At 38.5% G+C, this 18697-nt stretch overlaps 1 protein-coding gene across 7 annotated transcripts in view; it reads right to left on the bottom strand.

Annotated features, from left to right (window-relative positions):
• MAST2 (microtubule associated serine/threonine kinase 2) overlaps nucleotides 1–18697 on the bottom strand; it is a 252812-nt gene that overhangs the window by 209235 nt on the left and 24880 nt on the right. For 3 of the 7 annotated variants that reach the window (XM_049879167.1, XM_049879169.1, XM_049879168.1), the window contains exons 2-3: nucleotides 17960–18107; nucleotides 12049–12191 (exon numbers count right to left, since the gene is read on the bottom strand). In XM_049879167.1, the coding sequence (XP_049735124.1) occupies nucleotides 12049–12191; nucleotides 17960–18107 (291 nt within the window). Of the gene's footprint in view, nucleotides 1–12048; nucleotides 12192–13216; nucleotides 13358–13456; nucleotides 13931–16273; nucleotides 17650–17959; nucleotides 18108–18697 lie in introns of those variants that run through there. The other 4 variants (XM_049879170.1, XM_049879172.1, XM_049879171.1 and 1 more) reach the window with 4 other exon arrangements.

Below are 18697 nucleotides of genomic sequence, written 5' to 3'. Positions count from 1 at the left end.
CCAAAAGCAATCAATACATTTAATGCAATTCCGATCAAAATCCCAACGACATTCTTTAAGCAGATGGAGAAACAAATCATCAATTTCATATGGAAGGGAAAGAGGCCCTGGATAAAGAAGGCATTACTGAAAGAAGAAGAACAAAGTGGGAGGCCTTACTTTACCTCATTTTAGAGCCTATTATACTGCCACAGTAGTCAAAACAGCATGGTACTGGTAGAGCAATAGATACATGGACCAATGGAACAGAACTGAGAATCCAGACATAAATCCATCCACATATGAGCAGCTGATATTTGACAAAGGTCCCAAAACAGTTCAACGGGGAAAAGACAGTCTTTTTAACAAATGGTGCTGGCATAACTGGATATCCATCTGCAAAAAAATGAAACAAGACCCATACCTCACTCCATGCACAAAAACTAACTGAAAATCGATCAAAGACCTAAATATAAAATCTGAAACGATAAAGATCATGGAAGAAAAAATAGGGACAACGTTAGGTGCCCTAATACATAGCATAAACAGTATACAAAACATTGTAAAGAATGTAAAAGAAAAACTAGATAACTAGGAGCTCTGGCAAACAACTATGCTCATCCAAAGACTTCACCAAAAGAGGAAAAAGATTACCTACAGACTGGGAAAATGTTTTTACCTATGACATTTCTGATCAGTGCCTGATCTCTAAAATCTACATGATACTGCAAAAACTCAACTGCAAAAAGACAAATAACCCAATTAAAAAATGGGCAAAAGATATGAATAGACACTTCACTAAAGAAGACATTCAGGCAGATATCAGATATATGAGAAAATGTTCATGATCATTAGCCATCAGAGAAATGCAGATCAAAACTACAATGAGATTTCATCTCACTCCAACGAGGCTGGCATTAATCCAAAAATCACAAAATAATAAGTGTTGGAGAGGCTGTGGAGAGACTGGTACACTTCTACACTGCTGGTGGGAATGTCAAATGGTACAACCACTTTGGAAATCGATTTGGCAATTCCTTAAAAAGCTAGAAATAGAACTACCATACAATGCAGGAATCCCACTCCTTAGAATACATTCTGAAGAAATAAGAGCCTTTACACAAACAGATATATGCACTCCCATGTTTATTGCAGCACTGTTTACAATAGCAAAAACATGGAAGCAACCATAGTGCCCACCAATAGAGGAATGGATAAATAAATTATGGTATATTCACACAATGGAACACTATGCATCCATAAAGAACAGTGAGGAGTCTGTGAAACGTTTCATAACATGGAGGAACCTGGAAGGCATTATGCTGAGTGAAATTAGTCAGTTAGTTGCAAAAGGACAAATATTGTATAAGACCACTATTATAAGAACTTGAGAAATAGTTTAAACAGAGAAAAAAACATTCTTTTGTGGTTACGAGAGGGGGTGGGAGGGAGGGTAGGAGAGGGACATTCACTAATTAGTAGATAAAAACTACTTTAGGTGAAGGGAAAGACAGCACACAATACAGGGGAGGTGAGCACAACGGGACTGAACCAAAAGTAAAGAAGTTTCCTGAATAAACTGAATGCTTCGAAGGCCAGCATAGCAGGGGCAGGGGTCTGGAGACCATGGTTTCAGGGGACATCTAAGTCAACTGGCATAATAAAATTTATTAAGAAAACATTCTGCATCCCACTTTAAAGAGTGGCATCTGCCATCTTAAATGCTAGCAAGCACCCATCTAAGATGCATCAATTGGTCTCAACCCACCTAGATCAAAGGAAAATGAAGGACACCAAGGACACAATGTGATTACAAGCCCAAGAGACAGAAAGGGCCACATGAACCAGAGTCTACATCATCCTGAGACCAGACAAACTAGGTGGTGCCTGGCTACAACCAATGACTGCCCTGACAGGGAACACAACAGAGAACCCCTGAGGGAGCAGGACAGCAGTGGGATGCAGACCCCAAATTCTCATAAGACCAGACTTAATGGTCTGACTGAGACTAGAAGGACCCCGGTGGTCATGCCCCCCAGACCTTCTGTTGGCCCAGGACAGGAGCCATTCCCGAAGCCAGCTCTTCAGACATGGATTGGACTAGACAATGGGTTGGAGAGGGATGCTGGTGAGGTGTGAGCTTCTTGGATCAGGTGCACACTTGAGACTATGTTGGCATCTCCTGCCTGGAGGGGAGATGAGAGGGTGGAGGGGGTTAGAAGGTGGCAAAATGGACACGAAAAGAGAGAGGGGAAGGAGAGAGTGGGCTGTCTCATTAGGGGGAGAGTAGTTGGGAGTGTGTAGTAAGGTGTATATGGGTTTTTGTGTGAGAGACTGACTTGATTTGTAAACTTTCACTTAAAGCACAATAAAAATTATTTAAAAAAAAAAAAAAAGAAGAAGAAGATGGAAGGAATACACAGAGTCATTACACCAAAAAGAATTGGTCGATGTTCAACCATTTCAAGAGGTAGCATATGATCAGGAACCGATGGTACTGAAGGAAGAAGTCCAAGCTGCTCTGAAGCCATTGGCGAAAAACAAGGCTGCAGGAATTTATGGAATATCAATGGAGATGTTTCAACAAAGGGAGGCAGCACTGGAGGTGCTCACTCGTCTACGCCAAGAAATATGGAAGACAGATTCCTGGCCAACTGACTGGAAGAGATCCATGTTTATGCCTATTTCCAAGAAAGGTGATCCAGCCAAATGTGGAAATTATAGAACAATATCATTAATATCACACACAAACAAAATTTTGCTGAAGATCATTCAAAACCAGCTGCAGCAGTGTATCGACAGGGAACTGCCAGACGTCCAGGCTGGTTTCAGAAGAGAACGTAGAACCAGAGATATCACTGCTGATGTCAGATGGATCCTGGCGGAAAGCAAAAAATACTAGAAGGGACTCCTGTATAACCTCATAAACCCAAAAAGCCCACTGTCATCGAGTCAATTCTGACTCATAACCACCCTACAGGACCAGGTAGAACTGCCCCACAGGATTTCCAAGGCTGTAAATCTTTATGGAAGCAGACTGCCACATCTTTCTCCCGCCAAGCACATGGTGGATTCGAAGTGCCAACCTTTTGGTCAGCTGCCAAGCACTTTAACTACTGTACCACCAGGGCTCTTTATATAACCTGATAAGAGGTACTAAATATTTGCTAAATGTTACCCAAAAATTGAGAAAAAAATCAATTCTCATCACCCACTGAGTACAATTATGTGATCTGATTCAATATAAATCTTCCTACTCATAATTAATTCTCCAGGCATTATCATTTAGTACATGATGACAAGCATCTTTTTTCCCATTTAATAATACTAGTCTATAGACAAATTATAATCAATGTAAATATACATAAAGAAGCTAATTTGTTGAAAGGACTAGTTGGTTTCTTCTTTAAACACAGTGATATAATATATTCCACAAATCAATTACATTATTTAAGAGCAAAAACCTAACTTCCTAAGAATCATATTGAGTAACACTATAATGGGACAGCTACGTAAGACACAAGGCTCAAGAGCACTTTTGTCCCTCCCCAATAATCACCTTTTGCTTTGCAGTGTTTATTACACATCTCTCTCAGCCTGAAAAACTTGACAATCTATGTCGGGGTCCCCAAGGCCACCCCCTAGGTTTAATGATTCACTAGGAGGACTCAGCATATACTTATACTCAGCTAAGATTTATTACAGCAAAAGGATACAAAGCAAAATTTGCAAAAGGAAAAGGCACATAGGGCGAAAACCAGAGGAAACCGGGTACAAGCTTCTAAGAGTTCTCTCCCAGTTGGCTGACACAGGAAGCTCTTAACTCCTCCAGGAATAAGTTGTGATGACACATGTGAAACACTGTCTACTGAGTTCAGAGACTCAACGTTCAAGGCTTTTATTGCAGCTGAACACATAGGCACCTTCTACCTAGCATGCAGCAAAATTCCAGACTCACAGAAGGCAAGCTGGTATTCAGTATAAACCACACTATTTGTACAGTCTAGTTAGGCATAGTGAGTCACTCTTACCATTTAGGGAAAGTTTTATATCAGTGTAGGGAACTGTTTACCATTCAAGTTCCCAGACACTAGCCAAGGGAGCCTTGTATGCAGGCCTTTGTAAACTCTTGTACACACTACCCTTTCTTAACATTCTCCCTTTTAAGGCTACCAGTCTATACACCCTTGAACCAGGCTCGCACTCTAGACACTCTATAGATAAGAGGAGATACCTTGCAAAAATGGAAAGTGACAACTCACTTAAAAGCTTTAAAAAAAAAGGAAGACCAGGGTGATATACCACTGGCACATGATTCTTAGAAAAACTTATTTTCATACAATCTTCATTTACTCAACCACTGCATATAAATAGAGAATATTATCTTGGATGTCTGTTGCAGGGGATAGTAAAAAGAGGAAAAAAGTTTGTAAGAAACGAAACCTTGCTATGAAGAAGCTTATAATCTAATGATGGATAGGGCCATCTACCAAGAATTACAACAAATGCTAACCCTATGAGAAAAAAGAAATGCAGAGAAGGGCTTCGAAAGCACTCCTCATAACCTTATGAAAGAACAGTTTTTCAGAAATAAAATTTTGCAAATGTTTACAGAGAACCCACTATAGGCCATGCAATGTATTATCCTCTGGAATTCAAGTGTAAAAAGAACAAGTGCCTACCTTCTAGAGGCTCAAAGATTGGCAGAAGAGAGGAGAGAAGAAATGCAAACAAATAATTATAAGCAATATTAAAATCCATTACCGTCAAGCCAATTCTGGCTCATAGTGACCCTAGAGGACCAAGCAGAACTGCCCCATAGGGCTTCCAAGGAGCAACTGGTGGGTTCGAACTGCCGACCTTTTTGGTTAGCAGCTGAGCTCTTAACCACTGTGCCACCAGGGCTCCATGAGCAATATTGGTATAATAACAATAAATATCATTTAATACTTACTAAGGTTTACTATGTACCAGGCACTAAGAGCTTTACATATATAAATTCATTTAATTCGTAAAACAGAAATAAAATAACTTATTTAGACACTTTTATTCCCATTTTACAAAGAAGGGAAAAAGTTACAGAGAGGTTAAGTAACATGCCCTAAGGTAATTTACCTGCTAATGGTGGCAATTGGTTTAAGCACTCATTCTTAATCTTCATACATGCTCTTAGAGTTCACTGCCTTTATACAGTAACAAAGGTTTGTATAAGGTTTAACTGTGGTGCAAATAGTGTGAAACAATTCCGTTCTGGATGGAGAGTCACAGAAGGCTTCACAAAGGAAGAAATCATTGAGCTGGACTTTAAAAGATACATAGAAGTTGACCAGGACAATCAAAGCAAAAGAAACAATGCAATTCCATATAAAACCCTAGATAAGACATTTCACAGTAGCCAAAAAGTGGAAACAACCAAAAGGTCCATCAACTGATGAATGAATAAACAAAACGTGGTATATACATACAATGGAACAGTTGTTGTTGTTAGTTGCCCTCTAGTTGATTTTGACTCATAGTGACCCCATGTCAGCCATAAAAAGAAATGAAGTCCTGATGCATGCGACTACACAGATAAGCCGTGAAAACATCACGCTGAGCAAAATAAGATAGGGGCAAAAGGACAAGTACTGTATGACGTCGCTTATATGAAATAAGCAAATATATAGAAACCAAAGATTATTAGTGGTTACCAGGAATGGAAGGGAAGGGGAAAGGGGAAGCTTTTGCTTGGGGGCATTGAGTTTATATTAACGGTGGTGAAATAATTTGGAAAAGGACAGTAATAATGGTTGCATAACATGAAGAATATAATCAATGTCACTGCAATATACGTGTAGAAATTGTTGAATAGGCAAATGTTTTGTTGTATATATTTTCAACACAATTTAAAAAAAAAAAAACAAGAATGTGGGAGGGAAGAAGATGCTGAGTGAGACCCATATCAAGCACTTGGATTTCCCACTCGAAAACAGAATTTTTAAGTCTATGGAATAATTGCTATTTGCTATATACCTTATTTAAAAAACAGCACTTTAACTTATGTTTTATATACACAAATTTAAAATGAAGGTATAGTAATATGCTATATTTACATGTATTTTGATGAGTCAGGAAACTGTGGACTATTCTACATCCCAGCTCAAACTTCCCTAATAAAATTCTACTTTGTTTACATAACAGAATGTACCAATAGCATTGTTTTTCGATCTTTGCTCAGCACTTATAAACACGCTTGTGCACAGCAACACATGGCAATACACGCCCAATAAAAGATTAGTACAAGATTTAAAAAAAGAAAATCCGTAACCGTAACTTTAAACTGTTTAAAATACTGGTTTAACACCACTCTCTTTGACATCCATGACACTTCATGAAAAATTTTCATAAACAGCCTCTCAATGAATTCAAAAATATCTTTCTATAACTTCAATCTACCAATTAAAAAAAAAAATTATACATGCTTTTTAAAAATAGTAAGGCCACTTACTTTTAAGTTGTATACCTCAAATTCTTTACAAGGAGAGATAATAAAAATACATTTAACAATCCAAGATGAAATGCAGTTCGAAATCTGTTCAGGCAAAATCATTACACCCTTCTTTGGCCTCTCTGTTAAGGATGCTCTTGATAGTAAGCAGCTAGGCTGCTAATCGAAAGGTTAACAGTTCAAACCCATAAGCCACTTTGCACAAGAAAAGGCCTGGCTCCCATAAAGACTACAGTCTAGGAAACCCTGTGGAGCAGTTCTATTCTGTCCTATAGAGTCACTATGAGTCAGAATCGACCCAACAGCACACAACAACAACAACAAAAAGGCTGCTAACAGCCTGTTCAATCTCATGAAATCTCCTAATTTTTATTTAAAAACCTCGTATAAAACACTACCTTTGAAAAAACACTAGGTGGCATTAGAAACATGTTCCTCTTACAGAAAGAAGAACTAGGAGTGGAAAATACAATAATTTTTAAGTTAATAGGCAGTGAATATACCTTATCAAATGCCTATAGTTGTTACTAAGTTTGATACTTCACCATCTTATACTATTTGTCCCTTCATGTGTAAATTTTTCATGCTCCGCCACATTTCTTTTCTTTCTCTGTATTCTCTTGCTTGGTGATACAGCTTCCAAATCCAAATCTATATAGCCCTAAACTTCTCTCCTTAACTCTGGACCTCTATATATAACTCTTTAGAAGGTATCTACAGAAGAACAACGATGAATCTGTGAAACATTTCATAAAATGGAGGAATCTGGAATGCATTATGCTGAGTAAAATTAGTCAGCTGCAAAAGGAAAAATACTGTATGAGACCACTATTATAAGAATTCAAGAAAAAGTTTAAACAGAGAAGAAAATATTCTTTGATAGTTACAACAGTAGGGAGGGAGGGAAGGAGAAAGGGAGGGAGGGAGAGGGGATTCACTAATTAGATAGTAGACAAGAACTAATTTAGATGAAGGGAAAGACAACACATAATACAGGAGAGGTCAGCACAAACAGACTAAACCAAAACCAAACAAGTTTCCTGAATAAACCACCATCCAGGTCAATTGGCATAATAAAATCTATTAAGAAAACATTCTGCATCCCACTTTAAAGAGTGGTGTCTGCCGTCTTAAATGCTAGCAAGCAGCCATCTAAGATGCATCAATTGGTCTCAACTCACCTGGATCAAAGGAGAATGAACAACACCAAGGACACAAGGTGATTACGAGCCCAAGAGACAGACAGGGCCACATGAACTAGAGACTACATCATCCTGAGACCAGACAAACTAGGTGGTGCCCAGCTACAACCAATGACTGCCCTGACAGGGAACACAACAGAGAACCCCTGAGGGAGCAGGACAGCAGTGGGATGCAGACCCCAAATTCTCATAAGACCAGACTTAATGGTCTGACTGAGACTAGGAGGACCCCGGTGGTCATGGCCCCCAGACCTTCTGTTGGCCCAGGACAGGAACCATTCCTGAAGCCAACTCTTCAGACATGGTTTGGACTGGACAATGGGTTGGAGAGGGATGCTGGTGAGGTGTGAGCTTCTTGGATCAGGTGGACAATTGAGACTATGTTGGCATCTCCTGCCTGGAGGGGAGATGAGACGGTGGAGGGGGTTAGAAGCTGGCGAAATGGACACGAAAAGAGAGACTGGAGGGAGAGAGCAGGCTGTCTCATTAGGGGGAGAGTAATTGGGAGTGTGTAGCAAGGTGTATATGGGTTTATGTGTGAGAGACTGACTTGATTTGTAAACTTTCACTTAAAGCACAACAAAAATTATAAAAAAAAAATGGGCAAACGATATGAACAGGCATTTCAGAAAAGATGATATTCAGGTAGCTAACAGATACATGAGGAAATGCTCACAATCATTAGCCATTAAGGAAATGCAAATCCAAACTACAATGAGATTCCATCTCACTCCAACAAGGCTGGCATTAATCCAAAAAACACAAAGCAATAAACGTTGGAGAGGTTGTGGAGAAGCTGAACACTTGTACACTGCTGGTGGGAATATAAAATGGTACAACCATTTTGGAAATCAATTTGGCACTTTTTTAAAAAGCCAGAAATAGAACTATCATATGATCCAGCAATCCCACTCCTTGGAATATATCCTAGAGTAATAAGAGCCTTTACACTAACAGATATACGCACACCTATGTTCACTGCAGCACTGTTTACAATATCAAAAAGATGGAAGCAACCAAGGTGCCCATCAAAGGAAGAATGGATAAATAAATTACAGTATATTCATACAATGAATACTACACATCGACAAAAAACGATGAATCTGTGAAACATTTCATAACATGGAGGAATCTCAAAGGCATTGTGCTGAGTGAAATTAGTTGCAAAAGAACAAATATTTTACAAAACCACTATTATAAGAACTCGAGAAATAGTTTAAACAGAAAAGAAAATATTCTTTGACGGTTACGAGTGTGGGGAGGGAGGAAGGGAGGGAGGAGATATTCACTAATTAGATAGTAGAAAAGACCTATTTTAGGTGAAGGGAAAGACAACACACAATACAGGACAGGTCAGCACAACTGGACTAAACCAAAAGCAAAGAAGTTTCCTGAATAAACTGAACACTTCAAAGGCCAGTGTAGCAGGGGTGGGGGTTTGGGGACCATGATTTCAGGGAACATCTAGGTCAACTGGCATAATAAAATCTATTGAGAAAACATTCTGCATCCCACTGTGAAGGGTGGTGTCTGGGGTCTTAAATGCTAACACGTGGCCATCTAAGATGCATCAATTGGTCTCAACCCACCTGGATCAAAGGAGAATGAAGAACACCAAAGATACAATGTAATTATGAGCCCAAGAGACAGAAAGGGCCACATAAACCAGAGACTACATCAGCCTGAGACCAGAAGAACTAGATGGTGCCCAGCTACAACTGATGACTGCCATGACAGGGAATGCAACAGTGAACCCCTGAGGGCACAGGTGAGCAGTGGGATGCAAACCTCAAATTCTCATAGAAACCCCAGACTTAATGGTCTGATTGAGACTAGAAGGACCCCGGAGATCATGGTTCCCAGACCTTCTGTTAGCCCAAGACAGTAACCATTCCCAAAGCCAACTCTTCGGACAGGGATTGGACTGGACTATAGGATAGAAAATGATACTGGTGAGGAGGGAGCTTCTTTGATCAAGTAGACACATCAGACTACGTGGGCAGCTCCTGTCTGGAAGGGAGATGAGAAGGCAGAGGGAGACGGGGTGGCTGAATGGACACGAAAATAGAGAGTGGAAAGAACGGGTGTACTGTCTCGTTAGGGGGAGAGCAACTAGGAGTATATAGCAAGGTATATATAAACAATTTTTGTATGAGAGACTGACTTAATTTGTAAACTTTCACTTAAAGCACAATGTAAATTAAAAAAAAAGAAAAGAAAATGACATACCATAATCAACATGAGATCTCATGATAAAGTGTTAGATTAAATTATCATATCCCTTGTTCTGGACTTGATAAAAATATTCCTAATTCAGTCTTAGGTTACAACAGTTTACGTTAGCTTTTGTTAGAATTCTGAGTTTAGAAGTCAATTAAAACCTTTCGAGTTTTTTACCCTCAAGTAACTTAAAGCCATTGTTCAATCCAGTTTTGGGCATTTGGTTTTTCAAAGTTTACTTTTCCCTCTGCTAAATCTCAGTTAGCTGGTTCTTTCTGTACTATTTCTGTTTGTGACACTCTGAGTGAATTTATTATTCAACATGAGAAACACCGTACCATCAGCACATGTGATAAGCATTCTTTCTATGCCTTTATACATGAAGCTGATAAAAATGATGACTGAGACAAGGCCAAAAATAGAGGTCTGTATGACATCATCTTAGGCCAGTACTAATACATTAAAATCAACTTTGTGCGTTTACGGGTACACAAGTTTTCTGCATATTGTACTTCAAACAGTATTAATCCAACCAGCTATATAATTTAGTAAATGTTTTTTCAGAAAGTTCCCTATTCCTTTAATAAGTAATTATACATTGGTTACTGTCTACCAGATACAATGCTGCATGTAGGCTAAGATCATGATAATGGAATGGCACATTGCCTGCAAATGACCATTCTTATAAAGGCAATGTCTGCCAACAAAGTAGAGTTCCAAAAGTATATTTGGATAATTTGTCAAACCCTACCAATTAAAAAGATTCTTGGGGTTTACAACCTCTCTTACTAAAATGTCAATATTTAAAGTACATTTCACCAAATAGGCCAACCTCAATACAAAGTACTTGAATTCAACAGTCCAGTCTCAAAGAAAAAGCATTCCTTTTCCTCTCTGCTTTACTTTTCCACTTGTGGCCCGTCTCTAGTTCTTCATTCCCCACTTTCAATCTCAATGAAAAAATTCATTCATTCAACAACTATTACTGTACTTTATAATAATCAGTATAGGAAGCTATGGAGAGATTTTACTCCAGTGAATGCTCAAACACTGGTGCTGGATAAATATCAACCAAATGAAAACACTAGAAGAAAGAACTAAAGTAAGACATAAGAATACACATGATTGAATTTGTATTTTTGAAACAACAGACTTTAGTGTAAAGAATAGCCCAGAAAGGAAGAAGACTGACTAAAGAGTAAACAGTCATGAGGCCACTACAATGATCTAACTAAGGGATTGCAAATGGGCTTAGACTTGGTGAGGACTGTGGTGAAGAAAAGAAACAGACCATCTAGAGATATTAGGAGTTAAGGTTCAATGGCTGATTGCACGAGGAGGGGGCAAAGCGCAGATGAGAAGTCAAAGAAAACTTCCAGGTCTCTGGCTTTGGGCCACCAGGTCAAGTGGGTGATGGAGCTATTTAACAAGACAGGGAAAAACAAGGAAGAACTGGTTTAGGATGGTGAGACTTCAACTCATTTACCTTGGACACATCATCAGGAAAGACCAATCACTAGAAAAGGACATCAAGTTTGGTAGAGTCCCAACAAAAACAAGGAAAGGCCTCTGTGAGATGGAGTGACAAACTAGCTGCAACAATGGACTCAATCATAACTAAAGAAGATGGCCCAGTACCAGGAAAATGTTTTGTTCTGTTATATATATGGCTGCATGAGTTAGAGCCAAATCAATGGCAACTAACAAGTAACAACGTAACACCAAACAAAGCCTAGATGAAGAAAGGGCTCCTTCTTTCATCCAGTACATATTTGAGTGTAAACTATGTGCCAAACATGTTCCTTATCCTTGCCTACTAAATCTGTATAATCCAGAGCTATACACAAAAGCAACACAACTTTACAAGATTTAGAATCATTTCCATAAAAAGAAATTTCTTTCCCAGGAAATTTATTCATAAAATTTACAACCATATTGAATCATTTTCTTGACTTCACTGTATAATCAGTACCAGGCACAACAGGAGAGAGCAATTGGTATATATTTAATCAAATTCCATTTTTGTTCTATACTTCACTTTAAGAAATTAAGTTATCCAAATCATAAAAAGGAAGATAATAGGTATGTCAATGGCAAATGAGAATCAAGGATGTGTTCATAGAGCACATAGAGCAAGCCACCATCTTTACTAACACTTACCAAGCCAGCAGTAAGGGAAGGCGCAGACTGTCCAAGGGACTGGTTTCTCATTCGAACCAGGTTTGATGCTTCTCCTGAAGGCTGCCATGTCACCTGTCCCACACTGCTATGTACACTGCTGGACAATGGGAGCAGCTGCTTACCTTCAAACAGAAAAGTTCAGAAAACACACTTGTAATTATTTATCGATAATGAATGAAAAACTATAAATACAGTCCTATCAAATAAACATAATCAAATAACTCAAAACAGAGTCAAGTTTCTCCATACATGCAACCTACATCCCTTTAAAAATTCCAACTGTCTTGGTGGTGAAAATTGCAAGTGGAATGCTACACTAAATTGACTATTTTAAATTCTTCTGTAACATCCAGCACCATGTTAACCCCTTACCCTGACAGGCTAGGAGCTTTCCAGCCCCTTCTGACTTAACATAATATGAATGGTGCTGATAGCTTCTCTTAGGCAAGTTTGGTCCTTAAGCTTCCAGGCAGCAAACACTAAATCTGCATTGCTCTTGTTAGACTCCACGTGTTCAGTCCAGGTTAACTGACAGATTTAATCCTGCTGAAAGACTACAAGAGAGTTATTTATAAAGACTGAGCATTTAGAATTGCAAAGACCTCCTGACTGAGGTGCAAGCCCTTTTTCTTCCCCTCCAAGCCATTCTTTACACCGATGCTAGTGATCTAACCAGAACAAATCTGGCTATGTTATTCCTTTGCTTAAAAATTGATGGTTCTCCAATGTTTAAACAATTAAGCCACATCCTTTAGCATACTAAAAAGGTTCTCCATGAAGCTAGATTATCTTCCTGGCCTTATCTCCCTCTACTATTTTCCACATCCATTCACTCATTCAATTTCAGCACCATGCCCTGCACTTTCACCTGCTTTATATTTGATTACCCAATTGACTTGAAACCTCTTCCTCTTCCTGGCAAAATCCTATTTGACGTGGAATTACGCACTATTGTAAAAATGTGTTTTTGTTTTTGCTGCAACATACCCTTTTGCAATAAACAAAATGACGAAAAACGTATATGGAGGGCAACTTTAGCAAAACTTACTGAAATTTTAATTTACATATATTTGGACCCAACATTCCACTTGTAGAAATGTAGTATAAAGAAAAAAAAAAAAAGATGCATCAATTGCTCTAAACCCACCTGGAGCAAAGGAGAATGAAGAACACCAAAGACACAAGATAATTATGACCCCAAGAGACAGAAAGGGCCACATAAATCAGAGACTCCATCAGCCTGAGACCAGAAGAACTAGATGTTGCCCAGCTACAACCGATGACTGCCCTGACAGGGAACAAAACAGAGAATCCCTGATGGAGCAGGAGAACAGTGGAATGCAGACCTCATATACTCGTTAAAAAAAAACAGACTTAATGGTCTAACTTAGACTAGAAGGACCCCAGAGGTCATGGTCTTCAAACCTTCTGTTATTTGAAGACTGGAACCATTCCCAAAGCCAACTCTTCAGATACGGACTGGACCAGACTACAAGATAGAAAATGATACTGGTGAGGAGTGACCTTGGCTTAAGCAGATGCATGAGACAATCCGGGCAGCTCCTGTCTGGATAGGAGATGAGAAGGTAGAGGGGGACAGAAGCTGGCTGAACAGACACAGGGAATACAGGGTGGAGACAAGGAGTGTGCTTTTTCATTAGGGAGAGAGCAAGTAGGAGTACGCCAAACCAAAAAAACCAAACCTGCTGCTGTCAAGTCGATTCTGATTCATAGCTACCCTATAGGGCAGAGTAGAACTGCCCCATAGAGTTTCGAGGAACGCCTGGCGGATTCAAACTGCTGACCTTTTGGTTAGCAACCGTAGCACTTAACCACTACGCCACCAGGGTTTCCTAGGAATACACAGCAAGGTATATATAAATTTTTATATGAGAGACTGACTTGATTTGTAAACTTTCACTTAAAGCACAATAAAAATTAAAAAAAAATAAAAAACAGTAGACAAAATGTATACATTAGCAACACTCACCATACTAAAAACTAGATGAATATTCATTACAAGTTTAAAAAATTACAATATCACCACGTGATGAAATACACAAGCCACCAAAAATAATGAGGCAGATCAACTTGTAGCTAAGAGAACAAGTTTCAACATGTGTCAATGAGTGAAAAAAGCATAAAGTATATATCATACCTCAAGATACAATTAAGAGAAAAATTCTCGGCATTTCTTGTCACATGAAAAAAAGCATAATGGATGTATCTATTATATTATCTAATTTTTTATTTTTAAAATAAAAAAGGTTTACTATATTTATGTACACAAATAGTGTGTGTATTTAAATATATTGAAGTATATACAAATGGCTTCAAGGAGGGAAGACACAGAAGAAAGTAAAGATTAAGAATGACTTAACATGATGCTTTTTTTTTGTACTCAAATTTTTTATAACTGGCATGCTGTACTTTTTTTTAATCAGAAAAATAAATACAATTTTTAAAAATTCTAATTACTTTCCAAGTCTCCTCTATAATGTACCATTTACCAGGAAACCTTTCCATAATACCCTTCACCAAAAAAAAAAAAAATTTTTTTTTTAATGGTTCTCTACTTAAAACTTCCATAAGCCTTAAGAGCCTACCTTCCTTTGCCTTTCCTTCCTACCTTCAGCAAATGTTCTTCAGATGACCTACCTACTCCTCATCTATGTATTCTAACAGAAAACTAGCTTGTTAACTCATCCTATCCACATATATAAAGACTAGTATCAAACACTTTTTAAAATAACAACCTGTTGGGGAAACAGACCTACAAAACTACAGATAAACCCATTTGGACTATATATGCCAGTCAAGGCTTAAAGCATATATTTCTACAATCAAAGATTACCAAGAATTTGATGGCAAAAAAACAACAAAACAGAAGAAACAATATGAACAAACTGAACAACTAGCCCTTTAGGAAACAACTGAAAAAAAGAGAAAACTTTTTAAAAATTCTAGTCACTATCCTCATAGATTCAAAAGGCTATTGCATAAAACATTCCCAATTAAAGATGGCTGACTGACCATGTGTTTTTATCTTTTGCCCACCAGGAAACCCCATTAAAATGAGAATAAAAAAGAAAAAGAAATAAATAAAGCCCATAATCAAGGGGAAAAAAAAAATCCTGTTGCCGTGCAGTTGATTCCAACTCACAACGACCCTATAAAAAGGAGAGAATATGCGATAGGTGGACAAAATTTTTGGAAAATCTAAAGCATACAGGTGAATCATAACCAATGGAATTGGGTAAATAAAGGCATAAGCTACACTAAGCATAGGGTAGGTTCAGTGAACTGGGGAGTCAACGTGCCCTGCAAAATCTTAGATAGGCTCAGGACTCAGAAATGCAAGGTAACTTAGAAAAGAAAGGTAAGACATAAGGCTGAAATCAGTTTAACTGAAAATCTACGAAGAATAAAATGCAATCACATTTACAAATACCACTGAGTAACCAGACAATTACTTCACAGCAAGATAGAAGGGACTTAGCATCTGAGAGCAAAGTACAGCACTCTGGAAGTTAACAGCTCACAAGAAAAGGAGTTGATTGAGGCAACAGAGGAAAACCTTTAAAAAAAAAAAATTTTTTTTGTTTTAATCAACTCTGTTTGCTTGTGGAGAATTAAAAAGATCCATAAAAAAAAAAAAATTATGAAAAACAAAGACCAAGAAATGGCTCTATGTGATTAGATACATGATTGACAAAAATGAATTTCAAGAGGAGAGTGGGAAGATAGATGAAGTCAGGGGAATAGTGCTGAAAACGGACAAAAAGAAATTGAAAACTGTTTACTATTTACTGCTAGGTCAAAGAATATGGTATGATTACATTTTATCACTGATTTAATATTTTTATATGGATTCTTTTTTTTTCATACTCTGTTGCTTTAAATGGGACACATTTTAATTCCTTTCTATTTGGGCCAGGAATTCCTTATATGATTTTCCCCCTGGAATTTTTTGTTGTTGTTAGGTGCCATGGAAAGCAATCTTATGTATAACAGAACAAAATACCGTCAGGTCCCATGCCATCCTCTACAACCGCTGCTATGTTTGAGCCCACTGTTGCAGCCACTACATCAATCAATCTCACTGAGAATCTTCCTCTTTTTTGCTGACCCTCTACTTTACCAAGCATGATGTCCTTCTCCAAGGACTGGTTCCTCCTGACAAACTATCCAAAGTAAATCTCACCATTCTCGCTTCTAAGGAGCATTCTGGCTGCAATTCCAAGACAGATTTCTCCGTTCTTCTGGCAGTCCTTGGTATATTCAATATTCTTTGCCAACACCATAATTCAAAGGCGTAATTCTTCTTCAGTCTTCCTTATTCACTGGCCAGCTTTCACATGTATATGAGGCCACTGAAATACCATAGCTTGGGTCAGGCGCACCTTAGTCCTCAAAGTGGTATCATGGCTTTTTAACACTTTTAAACCCTGGTGGCATAGTGGTTAAGAGCTACGGCTGCCGACAAAAAGGTTGGCACTTTGAATCTACCAGGTGTTCCTTGGAAACCCTATGGGACAGTTCTACTCTGTCCTGCAGGGTTGCTGTGAGTCAGAATTGTCTTGACCAATTGGTTTTGGTTTTGCAGCAGATTTGCACAATGCAGTACATTGTCTGATTTCTTGATTGCTGCATCCATGGGTGTTGATTGTGGATCCAAGTAAAATGAAATCCTTGACAACTTCAAACTTTTCTCCGTTCATCATAATGTTGCTTGTTGGTCCATTTGTGAGAATTTTTGTTTTCTTTACGTTGAGGTATAATCCATACTGAAGACTACAGTCTTTGATCTTCATTAGTAAGTGCTTCAAGTCCTCTTCACTTTTAGCAAGGAAGGTTGTGTCATCTGCTTATCGCAGGTTAATGAGCCTTCTTTTAATCTTGGTGTCACATTCTTCATACAGTCCAGCTTCCTGGATAATTTGCTCAGCATACAGATTGAATAAGTATGGTGAAAGGACAGAACTCTGATGCACATCTTCCTGATTTCAAACCATGCAGTCTCCCTTTGTTCTATTTGAACGACTGCCTCTTGTTCTATGCACAGGTTCCTTATGAGCTCAACTAAGTGTTCTGGAATTCCCATTCCTTGAAATGTCATCCATAGTTTGTTATGATCCACATAGTCGAATGCCTTTGCAGAGTCAACAAAATACAGGTAAACACCTTTCTGGTATTCTCTGCTTTCAGCCAGGATCCATCTGACATCAGCAATGATATCCCGTATTCCACATCTTCTTCTGAATCCAGCTTGATTTTCTGGTAGTTCCCTGTCAATGTACTACTACAACTGTTTTTGAATGATCTTCAGGGAAATTTTACTTGCATATGATATTGTTTGATAATTTCTGCATTCTGTTGGATCATCTTTCTTTGGAATGGGCACATTTTTGGATCTCCTCCAGTTGGTTAGTCAGGTAGCTGTCTTCCAAATTTCTTGGCATAGACAAGTGAGCATTTCCAGTGCTGTATCCATTTGCTGAAACATCTAAATGGGTATTCCACTGGATTTTTTAAGTGCCTTTTATCTGGAGGAGGTGGTGAGGCACTATGCACTTTAGGCTTTGGGAATGGAGGAAAAAAGAAAAGCAAAGAATGTAAAGTCTCAAAAGTAGGCAGAGAGCAAAAATCAGATTGAAAGAGAATAATCACTGATAGTGGTCAACCAAGAAATATCTAGCAGGTTCAGTACATTAGAATTCAGAGATTCTATGAGGAAGTAGTAGGGAGAGGACAATAGCCTTATCTTTAAGTGTTCTACGTAAGGCTACCACCAGAAAAGAAGCAGTCAAAGGTGCCAAGTAAGATGATATATCCTTAAAAACTAACAGTGTAGTCCCACATTTCTTAAAAAATAAAATTAGATATTTACCTGACAGAGAGCTGGCCAGGCTTCCTCTCCGTAACTTACAGTCATCCTGACTAAGCTGTCGTTGGAGCTTAGCTTTTCCAGTGGATGAAAATATGTCAGGATTACTGAGCTTCCTGAAGAGCAGGGGACTAAGTCCAGTTACCACATCCTTCAAAGAGAAAACAGTTAAACACATGTCTTTAATACCATCTCTAAACTACAAGAACTCTATAGTAAAACCTTTCAGGATCCATGGGATATACAGTTGCCCACCTACTTTTTCAGGCTCTCAGGTTTCTTGGAAGTCTACTTTTCCTGCTGAAAGCATTTGCTGCCCTCCAGTGAGAACTTTTGTGTAACAGTGAAAGGCGAGAAAAAATGTTAGTTGAAGCAAAACAGTTGAGTTATCAAGCTTAAATGTGAGTTAGTACATCCAGCAAGTGTGATTGGGTAAAAATTTTGCCTCTTTTGGCTTTTGTACCCCTAGATAAGCCTTGTAAGCATATTTATGGTTTCCTGTGTGACTGGTGGAGACCTAACGGCACATTGGCTAAAAGCTTGGCTGCTAACCAAAACGTCAGCAGCCCAAACTCACCAGCCACTCCTTGGAAATCCTATGGGGCAGTTACACTCTGTCCTATAGGGTCGCTACAAACCAGAATAGACTCGACAGCAACAGGTATGATGTGACAGGGAGCCCTGATGGGTTTTGTGTGTGTGTGTGTGTCATATTTGGAAAATCAGAGATTCCCCATGTAA

The sequence above is a fragment of the Elephas maximus genome, chromosome 3 (assembly GCF_024166365.1).
Source record: "Elephas maximus indicus isolate mEleMax1 chromosome 3, mEleMax1 primary haplotype, whole genome shotgun sequence".
NCBI classification, from domain to species: Eukaryota; Metazoa; Chordata; class Mammalia; order Proboscidea; family Elephantidae; genus Elephas; species Elephas maximus.
This window is presented reverse-complemented; position numbering and strand designations above follow the sequence as displayed.